The sequence below is a fragment of the Camellia sinensis genome, chromosome 9, assembly GCF_055761805.1.
Source record: "Camellia sinensis isolate YWXY chromosome 9, ASM5576180v1, whole genome shotgun sequence".
In the NCBI taxonomy this organism is placed as follows: domain Eukaryota; kingdom Viridiplantae; phylum Streptophyta; class Magnoliopsida; order Ericales; family Theaceae; genus Camellia; species Camellia sinensis.
The window spans coordinates 81,300,258-81,315,442 of record NC_138969.1 but is presented as its reverse complement, the minus strand read 5'-3'; the positions used below and the strand labels follow the sequence as shown (position 1 = coordinate 81,315,442).

At 31.8% G+C, this 15,185-nt stretch overlaps 1 protein-coding gene across 1 annotated transcript; it reads left to right on the top strand.

Annotated features, from left to right (window-relative positions):
* Positions 1-7,708: 7,708 nt before the first annotated feature.
* Positions 7,709-14,697, top strand: LOC114265138 (uncharacterized). The gene is made up of 5 exons (XM_028205873.2): positions 7,709-8,548; positions 10,132-10,350; positions 13,639-13,737; positions 13,959-14,063; positions 14,217-14,697. Exons 1-5 carry the CDS (start codon positions 7,958-7,960, stop codon positions 14,388-14,390), a joined length of 1,188 nt encoding a protein of 395 aa, XP_028061674.2. The 5' UTR covers positions 7,709-7,957; the 3' UTR covers positions 14,391-14,697.
* Positions 14,698-15,185: the final 488 nt, after the last annotated feature.

The following is a 15,185-nucleotide window of genomic DNA, read 5'->3' as shown; positions in this document are numbered from 1 at the left end:
TTTACAAAACAAAAACGAACGTCCAGCTCCAAAGTCCTCTCAAGCTATTCCCTTGGCGGAGGTATATCATCAGCTTTTGAAAGTTGGTTTCTATATAGGGTGAGTTAAAGCCCAGTAGAGATAAGTTTAATGATCTATATGATACTTAACAAAGCCATATGGTGAATGCACATGATTGCCATTACCAAAAACATACGTTTTCCCTTTTTGAAAACAATGCTACACAAGAGTTCAAATCACAATTGATATATCGCTACTTCAAAATAGAAAACAGGGCAGTAAATACACTCCCTAGGAATCTCTATGTAAGTGTCTGCAAGTAGGCTATAAAAACACTACAAAAGCCATTTTACCGGTCCTAACCAGAAAGATCAGCACCTAACTACATGGGTTTCTAAACTCTTACCAAGGACACAAAGGCCAAGATAAATAACCATAACCAAACCCCCTAACTAGTTTCACTACGGTGTTCACGCATTTTTCTCAAAGAAAACACTTTTCAATGCGTAAGTATGAAACCAATGCTCGAAAAAAATGCATGAGTGAATGGGTTTCAGTTAAACTAGTTCTTATGCGATTTGTACAACAAGCAATGTTATCCTTCACCGATAGCCAAAACAAATATCTCTATTTAATATATAGATTTCAAGAGACAAATTTAATTCATAATCCTATATTTCCATAATTTCAACATAGAAGTAACAATCACATGTTCAACTCCACTTTTTCAACTCAAACATATATCATGACATTATTCCAAAATTTCATCAATTTCCCTCTTTGTTCAAAAGCCAATAATCCCCAATGATTTTCATAATTTCAAAATAACAGATGTTTCTTTCAACATTTCTCATTTTAAAAGCAATTTCCTCAAATTTTAAAACCACCTATTATTAAACAATCCCAACAACATCTTTAAAGAAAACTTCCTAAAAATCCATTTTTTACAAATCAAAACATGTTTAAGTCAAACCCAAAGTCTTCCGAAGCTTAACTTAATTAACTAACACATAACGAGGTTAAATAACATGCAAACCATTAAAAAAATCCCTACATCACAACCAAAAGAAAAGATAAACAATGCTCAAGAATTGCCGGAGACGAAAACTCAAACTTCTCAGATTAAAACGACCCCTCCTTAAGCTCTACCTTTAATCCCAAAGCACGAGTATCAAGAAATCCATGGATTGAGAGAGATTAGAAGATTTAAGCATGAATTTAGAGAGAAGTGAGAGCAAAGAGGTGTACATATTTTGTAGAGAGAGTAAGATCCAAAAAGTGAATAAAAAGTGACTTTCCTCGCAGCTTTATTTAGATAGAATGCTTGATCGACGAAACCTATGCTCGAGCGTCAGACACAACAAATCGCTCAAGCTACCAAACCAAGGCTCAAGCAAAGAAACCAAGCGCACAGAAATCCATCTTTACAGCACAGTTTGCTTGAGCGACCAAAATACCGCTCAAGCGAAGAAAACAAACTCACAATAGTTTAGATTGTAAACAAATTACTCGAGCGACCAAAACATCACTAGAGCGAAAGGCCTATACTCTTAGAATTTCAAACTGAAAACTTAGTTTTGGGAGAAAGCAAAGACCACTCGAGTGATCAAAACATAGCTCGAGCGAACTCAAGTTCACACAGCCAAAATGTCCCTAGAAATACTCAACCCCAACCTGTTTCAAACAAAACAAAAATTCAATTCTCAAACCCCACGACAATAATATGGTTAAAATAGATGACGACAACACCAATAGGTGCAAAACTCAAAACCACAGAGCATAAAACAATTGGGTCTTAACTCGGGCTACCATAGGGACTATTAGAGTGTGAATTGTTAGTGAGGACACTAAGAAAAATTGTGTTTGTTTATAATGTATTTTAGTGAGGGGATTAACTATATTAAATACCATAAATACCCTTTGGTGTTTTTGATATATTTTAATATTAAAAAATTATACTATATTATTTTAATATATAAAATGACATAATATCAAAAAAAAAAAACTAAAACTAAAAATAAAAATCACACAAAGACACAACACACCATATGGGCAAGACAGTCTTTTTCCAAGCTAATCTTCTCACTAGTTTTGAAACCCAACCCTTGGAGGCCTTTGCTAATCCCCTCTTCCAAGGCCTATAGGGACTATGAATGTCCTTCTTTATTTTGCAAACAAACACCATTATAGTGGATCCAATCTATCTATATATTATATAAGGACAATGAAGTTTCTAACCCATAAGGCCTCTAAGAGCTCCACGTTTCCAATCTAAATTTCTTAATTTTTTGATTTTTCAAAAATTTTTTTAAAAAAAACTGCTATTGGCTAGCTCTCATTCAAAATAATAATAATAATAATAATAATAATAATAATAATAATAATAATAATAATAAAATGGAGTTTCTAACCCATAAGGCCTCTAAGAGCTCTAAATTTCCAATCTAAATTTCCTTCTTTTTTTTTTGATATTTTAAAATTAAAAAAAAAAAACTGCTATTGGCTAATTTTCATTCAAGCAAAACAACAACAACAACAACAATAATAATAAAATAATAATATCCCTTAATTTATGACTTTCAAATGTAAAATACATCAAATCTAAAAAAACAATGTATAATATACTAATTCATTTCAAAATTCAAATTTAAAGGCCACTAAATATGAAAAACAATCCATCGATTAAATTTAAAATTAGCGCAACATATTATCACAATACAAATTTAAAATTTCCATGAATAAACAAAATTATTGCAATATAATTCTCTTCTTCATTGCTTCATCTCTACCAAAATAAATATTCTTACAACATTTCATTGTCGTGGGATAGAAAACTAGAAGGAATTTTCATATAAAATGCTCTATTAGCTCTGAAACATTAATCTAAGTTTTTAATTTTTTAAAATTTTAAATTTTAGTAAATAGACATGGCATAGAAATATTAGTCCATCTAACAATATCTATAATTTTAAGGGGTTTTTTTTTAGGATCCCTGATATTAAGATTTTATAACATAAAGGACATTCAATATTTTCATAATGTCTAAGGTCCATCAACATTGATCTAAAGAAATTTCAATCCAGAGAAATTCTGGACTTCCCAAAGAATTTCAGAATTTCTCTAGGTTCAACCTAGAGAAAATTCAAATTTCTTTGGGTTTATTTTGTCCAATTTTCTGTGGGTTCAAATTCAAATTCAAATTTCTCTAGATTCATTTATAAACCAGAGAAAATTCAAATTTCTTTGGGTTCATTTTAACCAAATTTCCTTGGGTCTTTGAACTAACATAAAAAAAAAACCTTTGAACCTTTTCCAAATTTCTATAGACTAATATCAAATTTCTCTGAATCTCTTAACTAACATCAAAAACATTTGAACCTTTCACAAATTTCTCTAGACTAATCATCAGATCCAATTTCTACTGTGACATTTAAGAAAACATAATTGTTGTAATCTTTTTGAGAGAGAGAGAGAGAGAGAGAGAGAGAGAGAGAGAGAGAATGACCTGGATTCTGAAAACAGAGAGAGCCATTCTTGGACAAGTTTCTCCTCCCTCGTGGAGCAGTAGATTGAACCAAACAAACCATGGATTTCCATTGGTTCCGATTCAACGAGTCTCCAAGAATTGTATGTGCTATACAAGCATCAAGAGACTGTGCAATTGCTTCCTGCTAATTTAGTATAGGAAAAAACAGAACTAGAAGTAAATGACTGATGAAGAAAGCCCAAAATGGCTTTAAAAACTTTAGAAGCATCATTCATCTGTGCTTGTAAAATCAGCAAATCAGTAACAAAAGTGACCTCTTAATTTACTAATTTGGAGAATGGTGCAAATATAATGATAAGACCAACAAAAATCTAAACTTACTTCCTAGAATAAATTACCATCAGGGCTCAAATTGCTCAAAGCATTTCTTAAATTGGTAGGAGAAACAACTTCTTTCGTCATATTTGTAGATGCCCTGCGTCAATAGTGCAGGCTTCACCTTAAAGCTATCATACTTCAAGAACATCTCCAATTTCGACAGCTATTTCATAATGTCTAAGGTCCCTCATCATTGATCTAGAGAAATTTCAATCCAGAGAAATTCTCTTCAGAGAAACTCTAGACTTCCCGAAGAATATCTCTGGGTTCAACCCAGAGAAAATTCAAATTTCTCTAGGTTTATTTTGACCAATTTTTTCTGGGTTTGAATTTAAGTTCAAATTTCTCTGGATTCATTTATAAATCAGAGAAAATTCAAATTTCTCTTGGTTCATTTTAACCAAATTTTTCTAGATTTGTAAACTAACGTCAAAAACCTTTAAACCTTTCACAAATTTCTCTAGGCTAACATCAAATTTCTCTGAATCTCTTAACTAACATAAAAAACATTTGAGCCTTTCACAAATTTCTCTGGACTAATCATCAAAGCCAATTTCTACTATGACATTTAAGCATATAAACAAAAAAAAACTATAGAAAAACCCATTTATATAAAAATATAGAGAAAGGTCTTTGTGCAGACAAAAAGAACCGTCTTCTTTTTTTAGTTTGTCAATATACATGTTCAGGTCATGGATCATAAAAGCAATAACTTTAATCATCTCAAAATCAGTCAAAAACTCAAGATTACTCACTGATTCAACAACATAGCAAGGAACCATCAAGATAACCCCAATCAAGAATTTTGCTCCTGTAAAAAAAAACCCAAAACAGAAAAATTCAAATAAAACAGAGGGTATAACAAAAGTTTAATCATTGAAATAGAAAAGAAGAGGTGGAGAGAGAAGAGACCTCAGGGTTTTTGTAAGCGGAGAGGTGTTTGAAAAGTAGATAGATTGAGAGCGTGAGAATGACAACCACAAAAGTCCCAGCAACAAGAGTTGTCCATGAAGGTGTCAAGTATGACAATGCCACTTCCTCCAGATTTAGATAATCAATTTCTATTATCTTCATCCCACTTCTATGAATCCAATGGGTTTAGCATCATGAGTGAGAAAATCAAAATTAGGGTTTTCCACGCCCAACTTTTACAGATAGATAGAGCTTGGATTTCATTTAAAAGACAATCGAGAAAGAGATTTGATCAGATTGAATTGAAAAAAGCAATTTTTTAAAAACATTATAATAAAACAGAGCAGAGAGATTAGTTAATTGAAGATAAATGATCCCCTTGCGGAGTGTTGCAATAAAATAAAATTATTTCAAGCATTATTAACACAATCCCAAGAGACTGTGCAATTGCTTTCTGCTAATTTAGTATAGGAAAAGCAGAACCAGAAGTAAATGACTGATGAAGAAAGCCCAAAATGACTTTAAAAACTAAGGTGAGAGGAGATAGAAGCAGTCGCGGTGATGCAAACGAAAGAGTCGAGGTCGCCGGCAGCAGAGCTACGGGGGCCATGGACAACCTTGAACCTTGCTGTAAACAGAAGCAACACGGCTGGTTGATGACCAGAGATTTTGCAGCGGAGAAATCGCCGTTGGATACCAACCCAGCTGCCATTGATGTAGGACAGAGAGAGAAGAAACAGAGAGTGAGAAGAGAGAGACCAAAGCTTAGTTTTTGAAGATATTCTTTTGAAGCCCTTTCATTTCTTCTCAAATTTCTCTGTGATATATGGGAGTGGGGTTGAGGAATCTTAGACATTATAAAATAATATTGTGGATCTCTTTCATTATTAAAAATGGGAGAGGGACCTCTGACTAAATTTCCCTAATTTTAAAAATTAAAAATCTTAAAATAAAATGTCAAAGATAAAATTTAGCCATCTAATTTAAAAGTTAAACACCTTTAAAGGAAATTCCAAATATAACTTTAGTCTTATATAATTTCAAATTTCAAAAATATTTACTTCAAAAAAATAAAAAAATAGAAAGGTATAATTTTTTGTTTTCCTATTCTATATTTGAGTGATTCTTTCCTTTTAAAATCCAAAAATTATGGGATAGTTTTCATAATTTAAAATTTTAAAATTTATTTCTTGACAGGCTAACCAATTAGAATTTTTTTTTCAATTTTTTAATTCAAAAAATTAGAAAAATTAGTTTGAAAAGATTTTATTTATTTGTTTGTTTAATTCAGAAATTATGTAAGACACTTGAACAATTATTATTTTTTTAAATTGAAAAATTATTTTAGGCCATGAACAATTTGAATTGATCTTCTTATGTATATATATATATATATATATATATTATTTTAGGTAAAGATGTTAAAAGATTTTAAAGAAATTTTATTTATGTATTTTTTTAATTCAAAAATTATATGAACAAATTTGAATTGATGTTTCTTTGATTTATTTTAGGGAATGAATGATTTTAGGTAAGCATTTTAAAAGATGGACAAATAAATATTTAACTCATTTCTTTGAATTGGAATGTCAACAAACTGTGATTCTGTATTTGATTTTAGAAAAAGACAAATTTTAGGCAATGATCTTAGGAGATGAGTTTGAAGAGATTTTATTAGTATTTGTTTGTTTAATACAAAAATTATGTGAGATACATGAATATTTATTATTTTTTCAATTAGAAAATTGATTTTAGGCAATGATCTTAAGAGATGGGTTTGAAGAGATTTTATTTATTTAATTTAGAAATGATTAAAGTGTAATTCTGATGAAAATGATTAAAATTTAATTGATTCTAAATTATTTTTCATATATATTTTAGACAAATTTTATGTTATTATTTAATTTAAAAAATTAAATTTTAATTATTTGTCTGTCCCGTGCATAGCACGAGTATTATGTTAATATCTATCTCCAATCCCCTTTTTATCACCTAAACTAAACGGCCCCTTAATAGTAATTTAAATACCTTAACAGAGTCTATGTAATTATTATAAATTGAATAAGTATATAATGATATTGGAAGTTATCTCGAATGAAATGTGTAGTTGAGATTAAATTTATGTATTATGAAATTTACGTGTTAAGTAAATTTGAATCACAAGATGATAATTTTGAAGAGTTAAGTTTGAGTTTATAGTATTACTGTTATAAATTTCAGAGGAGGTAAGTATAATTTTTCTTTTTGTATTAATGGAATAGTTGTAATGTTTTGAATATTGTAGCCCTGGTTTGGTTTTTCTTCTAGGCTAAAAAATCACAAAAGGAAAAAAAATATTTGTCATTCCAAAACCAAAAGCAACAAAAAAACCAAACAAAAAAGTCCAAAATCAAAAAATCAAAAAGTCAACTGAAAAAGTCATTGTCAAACGATCTCTTATTTGTGTTTCTTCTAATTAAATTTAGGTCTCGTTTGACAAATGATGATTTTAGCCAAAAAAATTACTAAAAAATCAAAAAAGCTAATAGCCTATACCAAAAAATTAAAAATTTTATTTTCTCTTTACTTTTTTCACATCTTTTCATAAAAAATAAAAAAATTATTCTAAACCTACTAATTCTTTTTACATTATACTTTAATTAACAAATTATTAAAAAAACTATTTCCAAACGAGCTCAACCCTCTTTTGACAAGTGACTTTTTTAGTCAAAAAATTATTAAAAAAGTTAAAAAATCAATAATTTATACCAAAAAATTAAAGATTTTATTTTTTCTCTACTTTTTGCACATATTTTTATAAAAAATTAAAAAATCATCTGATACATATTAATTTTTTTTACATTATATTTTAATCAAAAAATCAAAAAAATTATTAAAAAACTCACAAACTAGGGTTGCATAAAAATAACTTTTCATCATATTATACTTTTTGATCACCGTTGTGCTTAAAGCATCGCGCGCCTCTCACGCGAAAATTTGAATTCAGACAGCGCCAAGAAGCCACTCTCCCCATATCACGACCAATCTCTGCCACACGCCTCTCCCCTTTTTATGTCTCAGATTTCAGACAATCTCTCTCTCTTTCTCTCATCAGAAACCCTAGAAATGCTCACTCTATCTTGAGATTCAAACGCTAAAATCACTCACAGATCTTCGCACCAATCACTCCCAAACCCAAAAATGGCTTCAATCAAATCCGCTGCATTGCGATACAGCTCTTTCGATTCTCGATCTTCGACTCAGTCTCACCAGTCCGATCCATCGTCCTCCACCGAGCTCAACAAACCCAAGCAATCCTCCCTCAAACGCCTCATCGCCGGATCCACCGCCCGCCGGAGCCAATCTCCGGCCGCGGCAGCAGAGCACAACTCTTCGCGTGCCATCGTCAAGGCCAAATCGTCGGACGTAGCTCAGGTGAGAGTGAAGAACGATGAGAATTTTAGTGCAATGGTGAAGAAATTGATAGAGAAGAGGGCGGCGAAGCCGAAGAAGGCGGCGAATTTGGTCATTCCGGTGGATTTTATAGCGGAGGATTTGAAGAAGACTGCAAAGAATGGGTCGAATTTCTCCGGTTTGCATCGGAAGCTGTTTGGAAAGGGGTCGGGGTCGGGGTCGGTGGGGAGTGAGAAGAAGGCTTTGACGGAGGTGAAATCGAATACGAGGACTCTGGCTATGGTGCTTAGGAGTGAGAGGGAGCTTTTGAGTCAGAATAAGGAGCAGGAAGGAGAGATCACTGAGCTCAAGATGATGCTAGAGGGGAAAAACAGAGAGGTAATATATACTCATGTTATGGATATATATGATATGTATATGCATGTGTTTGAGTATATGGATATATCATAGTTTTTGATTTAATTGTTGAAATTTGAAGATTGAAAATGCATTATTGGGATTGCAAGAAATATCAAAGCTTTTAATGAATTTGAATGTACCCCTGTTTCTCAGGAAAAAAATATGTTTCTCAAAAAATGGAACTTCGAGTTTTGAATTTGACATGCTGATAAAACATTGGTTGTTTTATTTTTATTTGTTTTAATGTATTTGATGGTGTCTAAATTTGTGATATTGTGAGAAGACAGAGATTGTAGATTTGACATTTTTGTGTAACGGGATATAATAGCAATAAAATTTTGATTTGGTTCCTATTTACTTGGAACGCGGATTGTTTCATTATGTAGGTGGCACGGCAACAGGAATGGAGTATGTCACATGCTCTAAATTGTGGTACGATAGGAGTAGACTTATATAGTTTAAACTAGAAAAATAATTCATTCCCAAATTGAGGCTCCCCAATTCCACTTCCAGTGACTTGGCTAAGAGCCACATGAAGATACATCCACTCTCTTGCTCAAACTTTATTTTTTCATCCACATCATTAGGGTGGAATTGTGGGGGCCCAATTAGGGGATGTAGCGGGACTGTTTAAACCTAAGAAGCACGGACACTTCTAGGAAGGTGACGTATCCGTGTCGGGTACGTGTCGGACACCGACACTCTTTGGACACTCTTAGGACACGTGTCCGACACTCTTCAAAACGTGTCCTATTGTTTAAAGACTTGGACACTCTTTGGACACTTGAAGGACACACGTGCCAATCGTTTAAACACACGTGTCTAACGATTAGACATACGTAAAACTAATTATAAGTTTGAACAAAATAACTTAAGATACAATAATAAAATAAAAACCATATAAATTTATAAGAATTAGTGTCATATTGCATTTTTTATTATCTTTGAATGATATATTCATATATATATATATAACATATAATAAATATATAAAATTATGTATTTCATGCGTGTCCTCCTCGTGTCGTGTCCTGTATTTTTTGAAAATTAACGTGTCGGCGTGTCCGTGTCGTACTCGTGTCGTGTCACGTGTCCGTGTCCGTGTCCATGCTTCTTAGGTTTAAACTATAAGCATTTAAGAAATTGTTAGTCTGGAGAAAATTTTAACAATTATACATCTAATAAAATGTTTTTTTTTCTTTTTTTCTTTTCAAGCTAGACATTATGACATTTTTTTTGTATTGTTTTTTTTATAATTTTTATGTTTTGTCATGTTAAGGTTTCACTCATTTTAGATTTTAGTTCATTACATTTGATTTTTTTTACTCCTAGAGGAACCTTAAGACAATATATTAGAACAAACTTTTGAGATCGCTTTGGATTGCCAAATTTATCATTGTGGAACGAAAGTGTACTATATTTTGGAATGTGTGTTTCAAAACGTAATTTTCTAGGGTATCAATATTTTCAAGTAGCACTTTGAAGTGAAACATGAATTATTTTATGCGTCTCTGTGGCTAGCTTGATTGTTTTTGATTGTTGTTGTGATCTTGACTTTTCAGGTTGAGAAATTGAAGGATTTGTGCTTGAAGCAAAGGGAAGAGATAAAGGCATTAAAGAGTGCCGTACTATTCCCAGATGTGATGAATTCACAATTTCAGGAGATTTTGGAGAAGCAGGGCTCAGAACTAAAGCAGGCAAAACAGCTTATCCCTAGTCTCCAAAGGCAGGTCGCTTCTCTTACGGGCCAACTTCATTGTCTCGCAGAGGATCTTGCAGAGGTAGCACTTCAGATCATTGACACATTAAACTAAAATATTTGTATCATTGGTGTATGAATGAAATTGGTTTTATCTAACCAACCATACCAAAAAGTATATAATACAAGAGAAAAAAAGTTCAAATACACAAATGAATTTTTATTAATACCATCTATAAACATGTTTAATGTGCTCAATTACACTACACACAATCTAAAACACCATGGAACTTACCGCTACACCACTGACTATTTGTTGCTATTTGGTGTTTTACAAAATACTAAACTTTTGTATATACCTATAAAAATAGATATTTTTATCATATAAATTTTTTGTAATGGTGCTCAACTATATTGAAACATATTATAATATAAAATTAATTATAATAGTATAATTAAATTTATAAGCTGATTGGTTAATTAGCATTTGTGAGTTAGTTTTATACCCTTATGTATATTATAAATTAAATAGAATGTGACAAATTGAGTTTAATAAAGTAAAAAAAATAAAAAATAATAACAAAATAAAAGAGCATATAATTGAGCTTTAGAGGTGTCGCTAATAATTTTAAAAATTCATGATTGCATCACTTGATTGTCTTTACGATTTGCTCAACACTCCTAGGACTATTACACCACGATGCGATTTAGAACCTTGGAAACCATTAATTAGAGATAGGTAAATCTTATAGTGGGAACTTGGGTAGGTGAGGTGTGTGGTGTGAACTTTTGTTTACGGAAAGAGTGTGATGTTAAGAAGCATGGGCACAAACACGTGACACGACACGGATACGACACAAACACGTTGACATGCCAATTTTTAAAAAATGCAAGACACGACACGTGAAGGACAAGTATAAAATATATAATTTTATATATTTATTATATTATATATAGAAATATATCATCCAAAGGATCAAAGGTAATAAAAAATGCAATATGACATTAACTTTTATAAATTTATATGATTTTTACTTTGTTATTCTACCTTAAGTTGTTTTGTTCAAATTTATAATTAGTTTCACTTGTATCTAATCGATAGACACGTGTGTTTAAGTGATAGATATGCGTGTCCTCCAAGTGTCTAAAGAGTGTCCGAGTCTTTAAAAAAAATAAAAAATAGGACACGTTTGGAAGAGTGTCGGACAAGTGTTAGGGAAATGTTCAAAGAGTGTCAGTGTCCAACACAGATATGACATGGATACGTCATCTTCTTAGAAATGTCTGTGCTACTTAGGTGTGGTATGAGATAAAATCTAGAGAGGGGAAGAGAGAAATGTTCAAGGAGAAATATCTACATAGAGAAATGAAAGAAGGAAATTATAAAGCAAATGAAGAGTTAGTATTAAATAGTTTACATGAATTAGCTATGCACTCTGACTCCTCCAAAGCATGATTTAGTGAGCAACAACGTATGATATGTGCTTGCCTTTCCAAATGTTCCACTTTGTTTAGGTACATTTAGAGTAATCATAAAAAAATGTATTGTTGAGATCATCTTCAATTTCCCTTCTTTAAATTTATTTATTTTTTGTTCTCTCAAGAATTCTTTGTCATCTCTCTATTGTTGTTTATATTTCTCTTCATCCTCTTTCTCTCTCTCTAGATAATTCTCCAAGTAGCTTTTTAGTCCTCTCTAATATCGCTAGAAGCAATATTTTCAACCCATTACTAATTTTACATAACTCAAATGCATGAGAATTTACTTTAGGTTGTTTATTCATGAACTTCTCAGTATAAATATTGAAGGAACTCTCCCAGTGCGCATCAAGCAAGAAACTATACATGTGCTTGTGTTGTATGTGTGAGCACCAAAGTCTAATGAGTGTACTGAGTCATCCTAATAGCTATGAAGCACAGATACTTCTAGATGGGAGTTGTATCCGTAACCGTATCATACCCATAGCGGATATTGATACTTCCTTGAATACTCGCTACGTATCTGAAGCAACTCTCCCAGTGAGCATCAAACAAGAAATAGTACATGTACTTGAGTGGTTTATGTGTGAGCACCAAATTCTAATGCTAGTAGTCTGAGTTGTCCTAGAAGCTATAAAACACAATTACTTTTAAAAGGCAGTTGTGTGCGTATTGTCCCTCTATCGGATATCGATACTTACTGGATACTCACAGATACATATTTGATACTGCTTATGTATTTGATAGTTATATTAATTTTCTTTACTTTTGAGAAGTATGTGATACTTTTTTGGATATTTTACGTCACGTATCCGAACTATTATGAAATTGAGATTTTAAAAATTCTTGCATAGTGTTAGAGAATAAGTGTTAGGATAAAAACGAGAATAGTTTTCAACGCTTTAAAAAGAAAATAGTCAGATTAGACTAGTATCCTAATATTTCAAAATTTATCGAATTAACGTATGTGTAATGTGTCATTCATGTGTCCTATATCCATATCCATTCTTATGTAAAGTAACGATAAATAAAAAAAACATAATAACACTTAAATCATATTTCAACAATTGAATAAGCAAATAAACTTGCATGTAATATTCTTGCTTATAACACTTTTAAGTGTGAAAGGAAAATGCTGAAAGACAATATAAACAATTTAAATTTAATATTGAAATGAATTTTTTATTTCCCATTGAAAAAAGAAAGTAAATTGGCTATTAGGTTTTAAACTAATACCTAATTCTTAAAGAATGATTTCTCAACATTCTTTGATCTTGCGTATAATATAATATTAAAAATTGTAATTTTTTTCCAATGTCTCTTAGCCGTACCTGTATATATGTAGGCTTTGTCTTATTGCCGTATTTCTATCCGTACCATATTTGTATTGTATCCTTATCCATGCTTCATAGCCTAGAAATCTTGTGTGAGTGAGGGTAGTCTAGTAATTTTTGTGAGGCATATCCGGTCAAGTGAGTATGTGTGGTTGTGAGTTTCTTAGTGTGTACCTTTTTGTGTGTAAGTGTTTTTGTGTTAATAAAAATTCCTTTGCGTAATTGTGTATGAGTTCTTCAACCTCCCTAACATGCACTACTAGCAATATGAATTTTGGGTATCATTTGTTTGAAACCTCAGCTGAACAGTTAAGCTGACGTTCATTTTGTTTCTGAATATTTGGCATATCCTAACAAAACTGCATGCAAGTCAAAATTTTCCATCAATATCTGTAAAATAAAACTCTCTCTCTCTCTCTCTCAACTACTTGGTGGCTTCTGTATATAATTCTAGAAATTTAGTACTTCAATCTTTGATCACACACTAATATTATGTGTATTTACTAGCATAAGTTAGTCAGTTTGCATGAGTTTCTGATGCTATTTTTGCTGACCAGGTGAAGGCAGATAAATATTCAGTGAGTGGGTGTTATGATGCTCATGTTAGCTCTCCAAAGACACCAGCATATGATCAAGAAGACGCCACTAATTCTCTGGTATACACATCATATTAAAATGTAAAATTATAAATTGCAAAGATGATTATCATTTTGTAGGCATTCTAGTTTTTTTATTTATTTTTTTTTCCCATTGAAATGAATGTGTCTAGTGGAAAAGACCACAATATTTTTGTCTAGTCATTTAAAAATAAGAAGATAATTATCCTTGCTTAAAATAAATTTATAAATTTGCTATAATTGTTTGACAATTTATTCAGGAATTCAGCTCTGGGGATCACACCATTCCCGGCAGTCCCGATGACATGTTCCTCAAGGATTTAAATCCCTGTTTAACACCTTATTATGCCAAGACAAAGTCCAAGGTATGCATATTGCCTTTCAAGACGCTGCATTCTTTTTCACTACCCAATCTGCAACAAAAATTTACTGTCCTTTTGTCTTAGTGGGACTAACTGGGGGGAAAAATCTATTCTTTGGCTGGAAATAGAAACTACACTGAGTTGATATTTTTGTAGGAGTTTGAGGCGATGGGTTATGATTCACCACAGGATGAAAGATTTTCTGGAAACAATATGCAGTTGTGCCGTGAGATTGGTTTTGACTCCTGTGTTAGGAAACTATCAAAAAGTTCTGATCGTTACCAATATTCGAACTCTGGGAGCACTTCCACCCAAGCAGCTCACAGATGAGATGAAATCTTGAAAGCAAGTGCACATATGGAAAGCAGATGAACCATAAAAGTTCTTGTGAGTTATTTATTTGGCAGCCTAGAGTTTGCATCTACAAGAGCATTTTCCTTTATCCATCAATCCTCGTTTTTGCATATTGTGAACTGTAATTTTGGTCAGAATTATATTTGTTATTATATGATACAAAGATGCACTAGCCATTTTCATTTGTTTCAGCAGTAGAAGAGGTTAAAATTGTTCCTAGGTTCTTTTTGGAGGAGTGAATTCAAATGAAGGGATTTGAAGTTGAATTTCTTTAAAACAAAAATTATAAGTTGATTAGGCTAGTGAAGTGGAGGTTTGAATTGAGATATGAAACATGTATTTTGTTAAGATTCTTGTAGAAGTAGAATTTCTCAACAAAAGATTTCAAGTAAACTATTTTCATTATATTATTCGAAAACTGTCAATATATAGCTCTCAAATTTATTTATGATAGCTAAAAATATTACATTGAATTGAAGGGTATACTTTTTATATGGATAAATTATATTCACTTCTTAAAGTATGACCCGTTTTTCAACTATTTAATGGGATTATTTTAATGAATTCTCAAAATATTTAAAGTTTTGAATTAATTTTATTATGTTTAAAAATTCTAGTGGGTCACTTGAACACATTCAATGTAGTGTAGCTCTACCCTTGCCATTTATCACCACTTCCTCATCATCCTCCTTCACTATCCCTACACCACCACCACTCCTTCCTTCACCACTAGTACACCTTTGGCCCTCCCTGTCAACCCTGCCAGCCCCA

What these genes read in the sequence shown, in the direction of transcription:
- LOC114265138 (XM_028205873.2), top strand. Translation starts at nt 7,958, where the DNA reads ATGGCTTCAATCAAATCCGCTGCATTGCGATACAGCTCTTTCGATTCT. An exon ending in TAGAGGGGAAAAACAGAGAG is followed by an intron (nt 8,549 to 10,131) that starts GTAATATATACT and finishes TTGACTTTTCAG; the next exon opens with GTTGAGAAATTGAAGGATTT. An exon ending in AAGACGCCACTAATTCTCTG is followed by an intron (nt 13,738 to 13,958) that starts GTATACACATCA and finishes CAATTTATTCAG; the next exon opens with GAATTCAGCTCTGGGGATCA.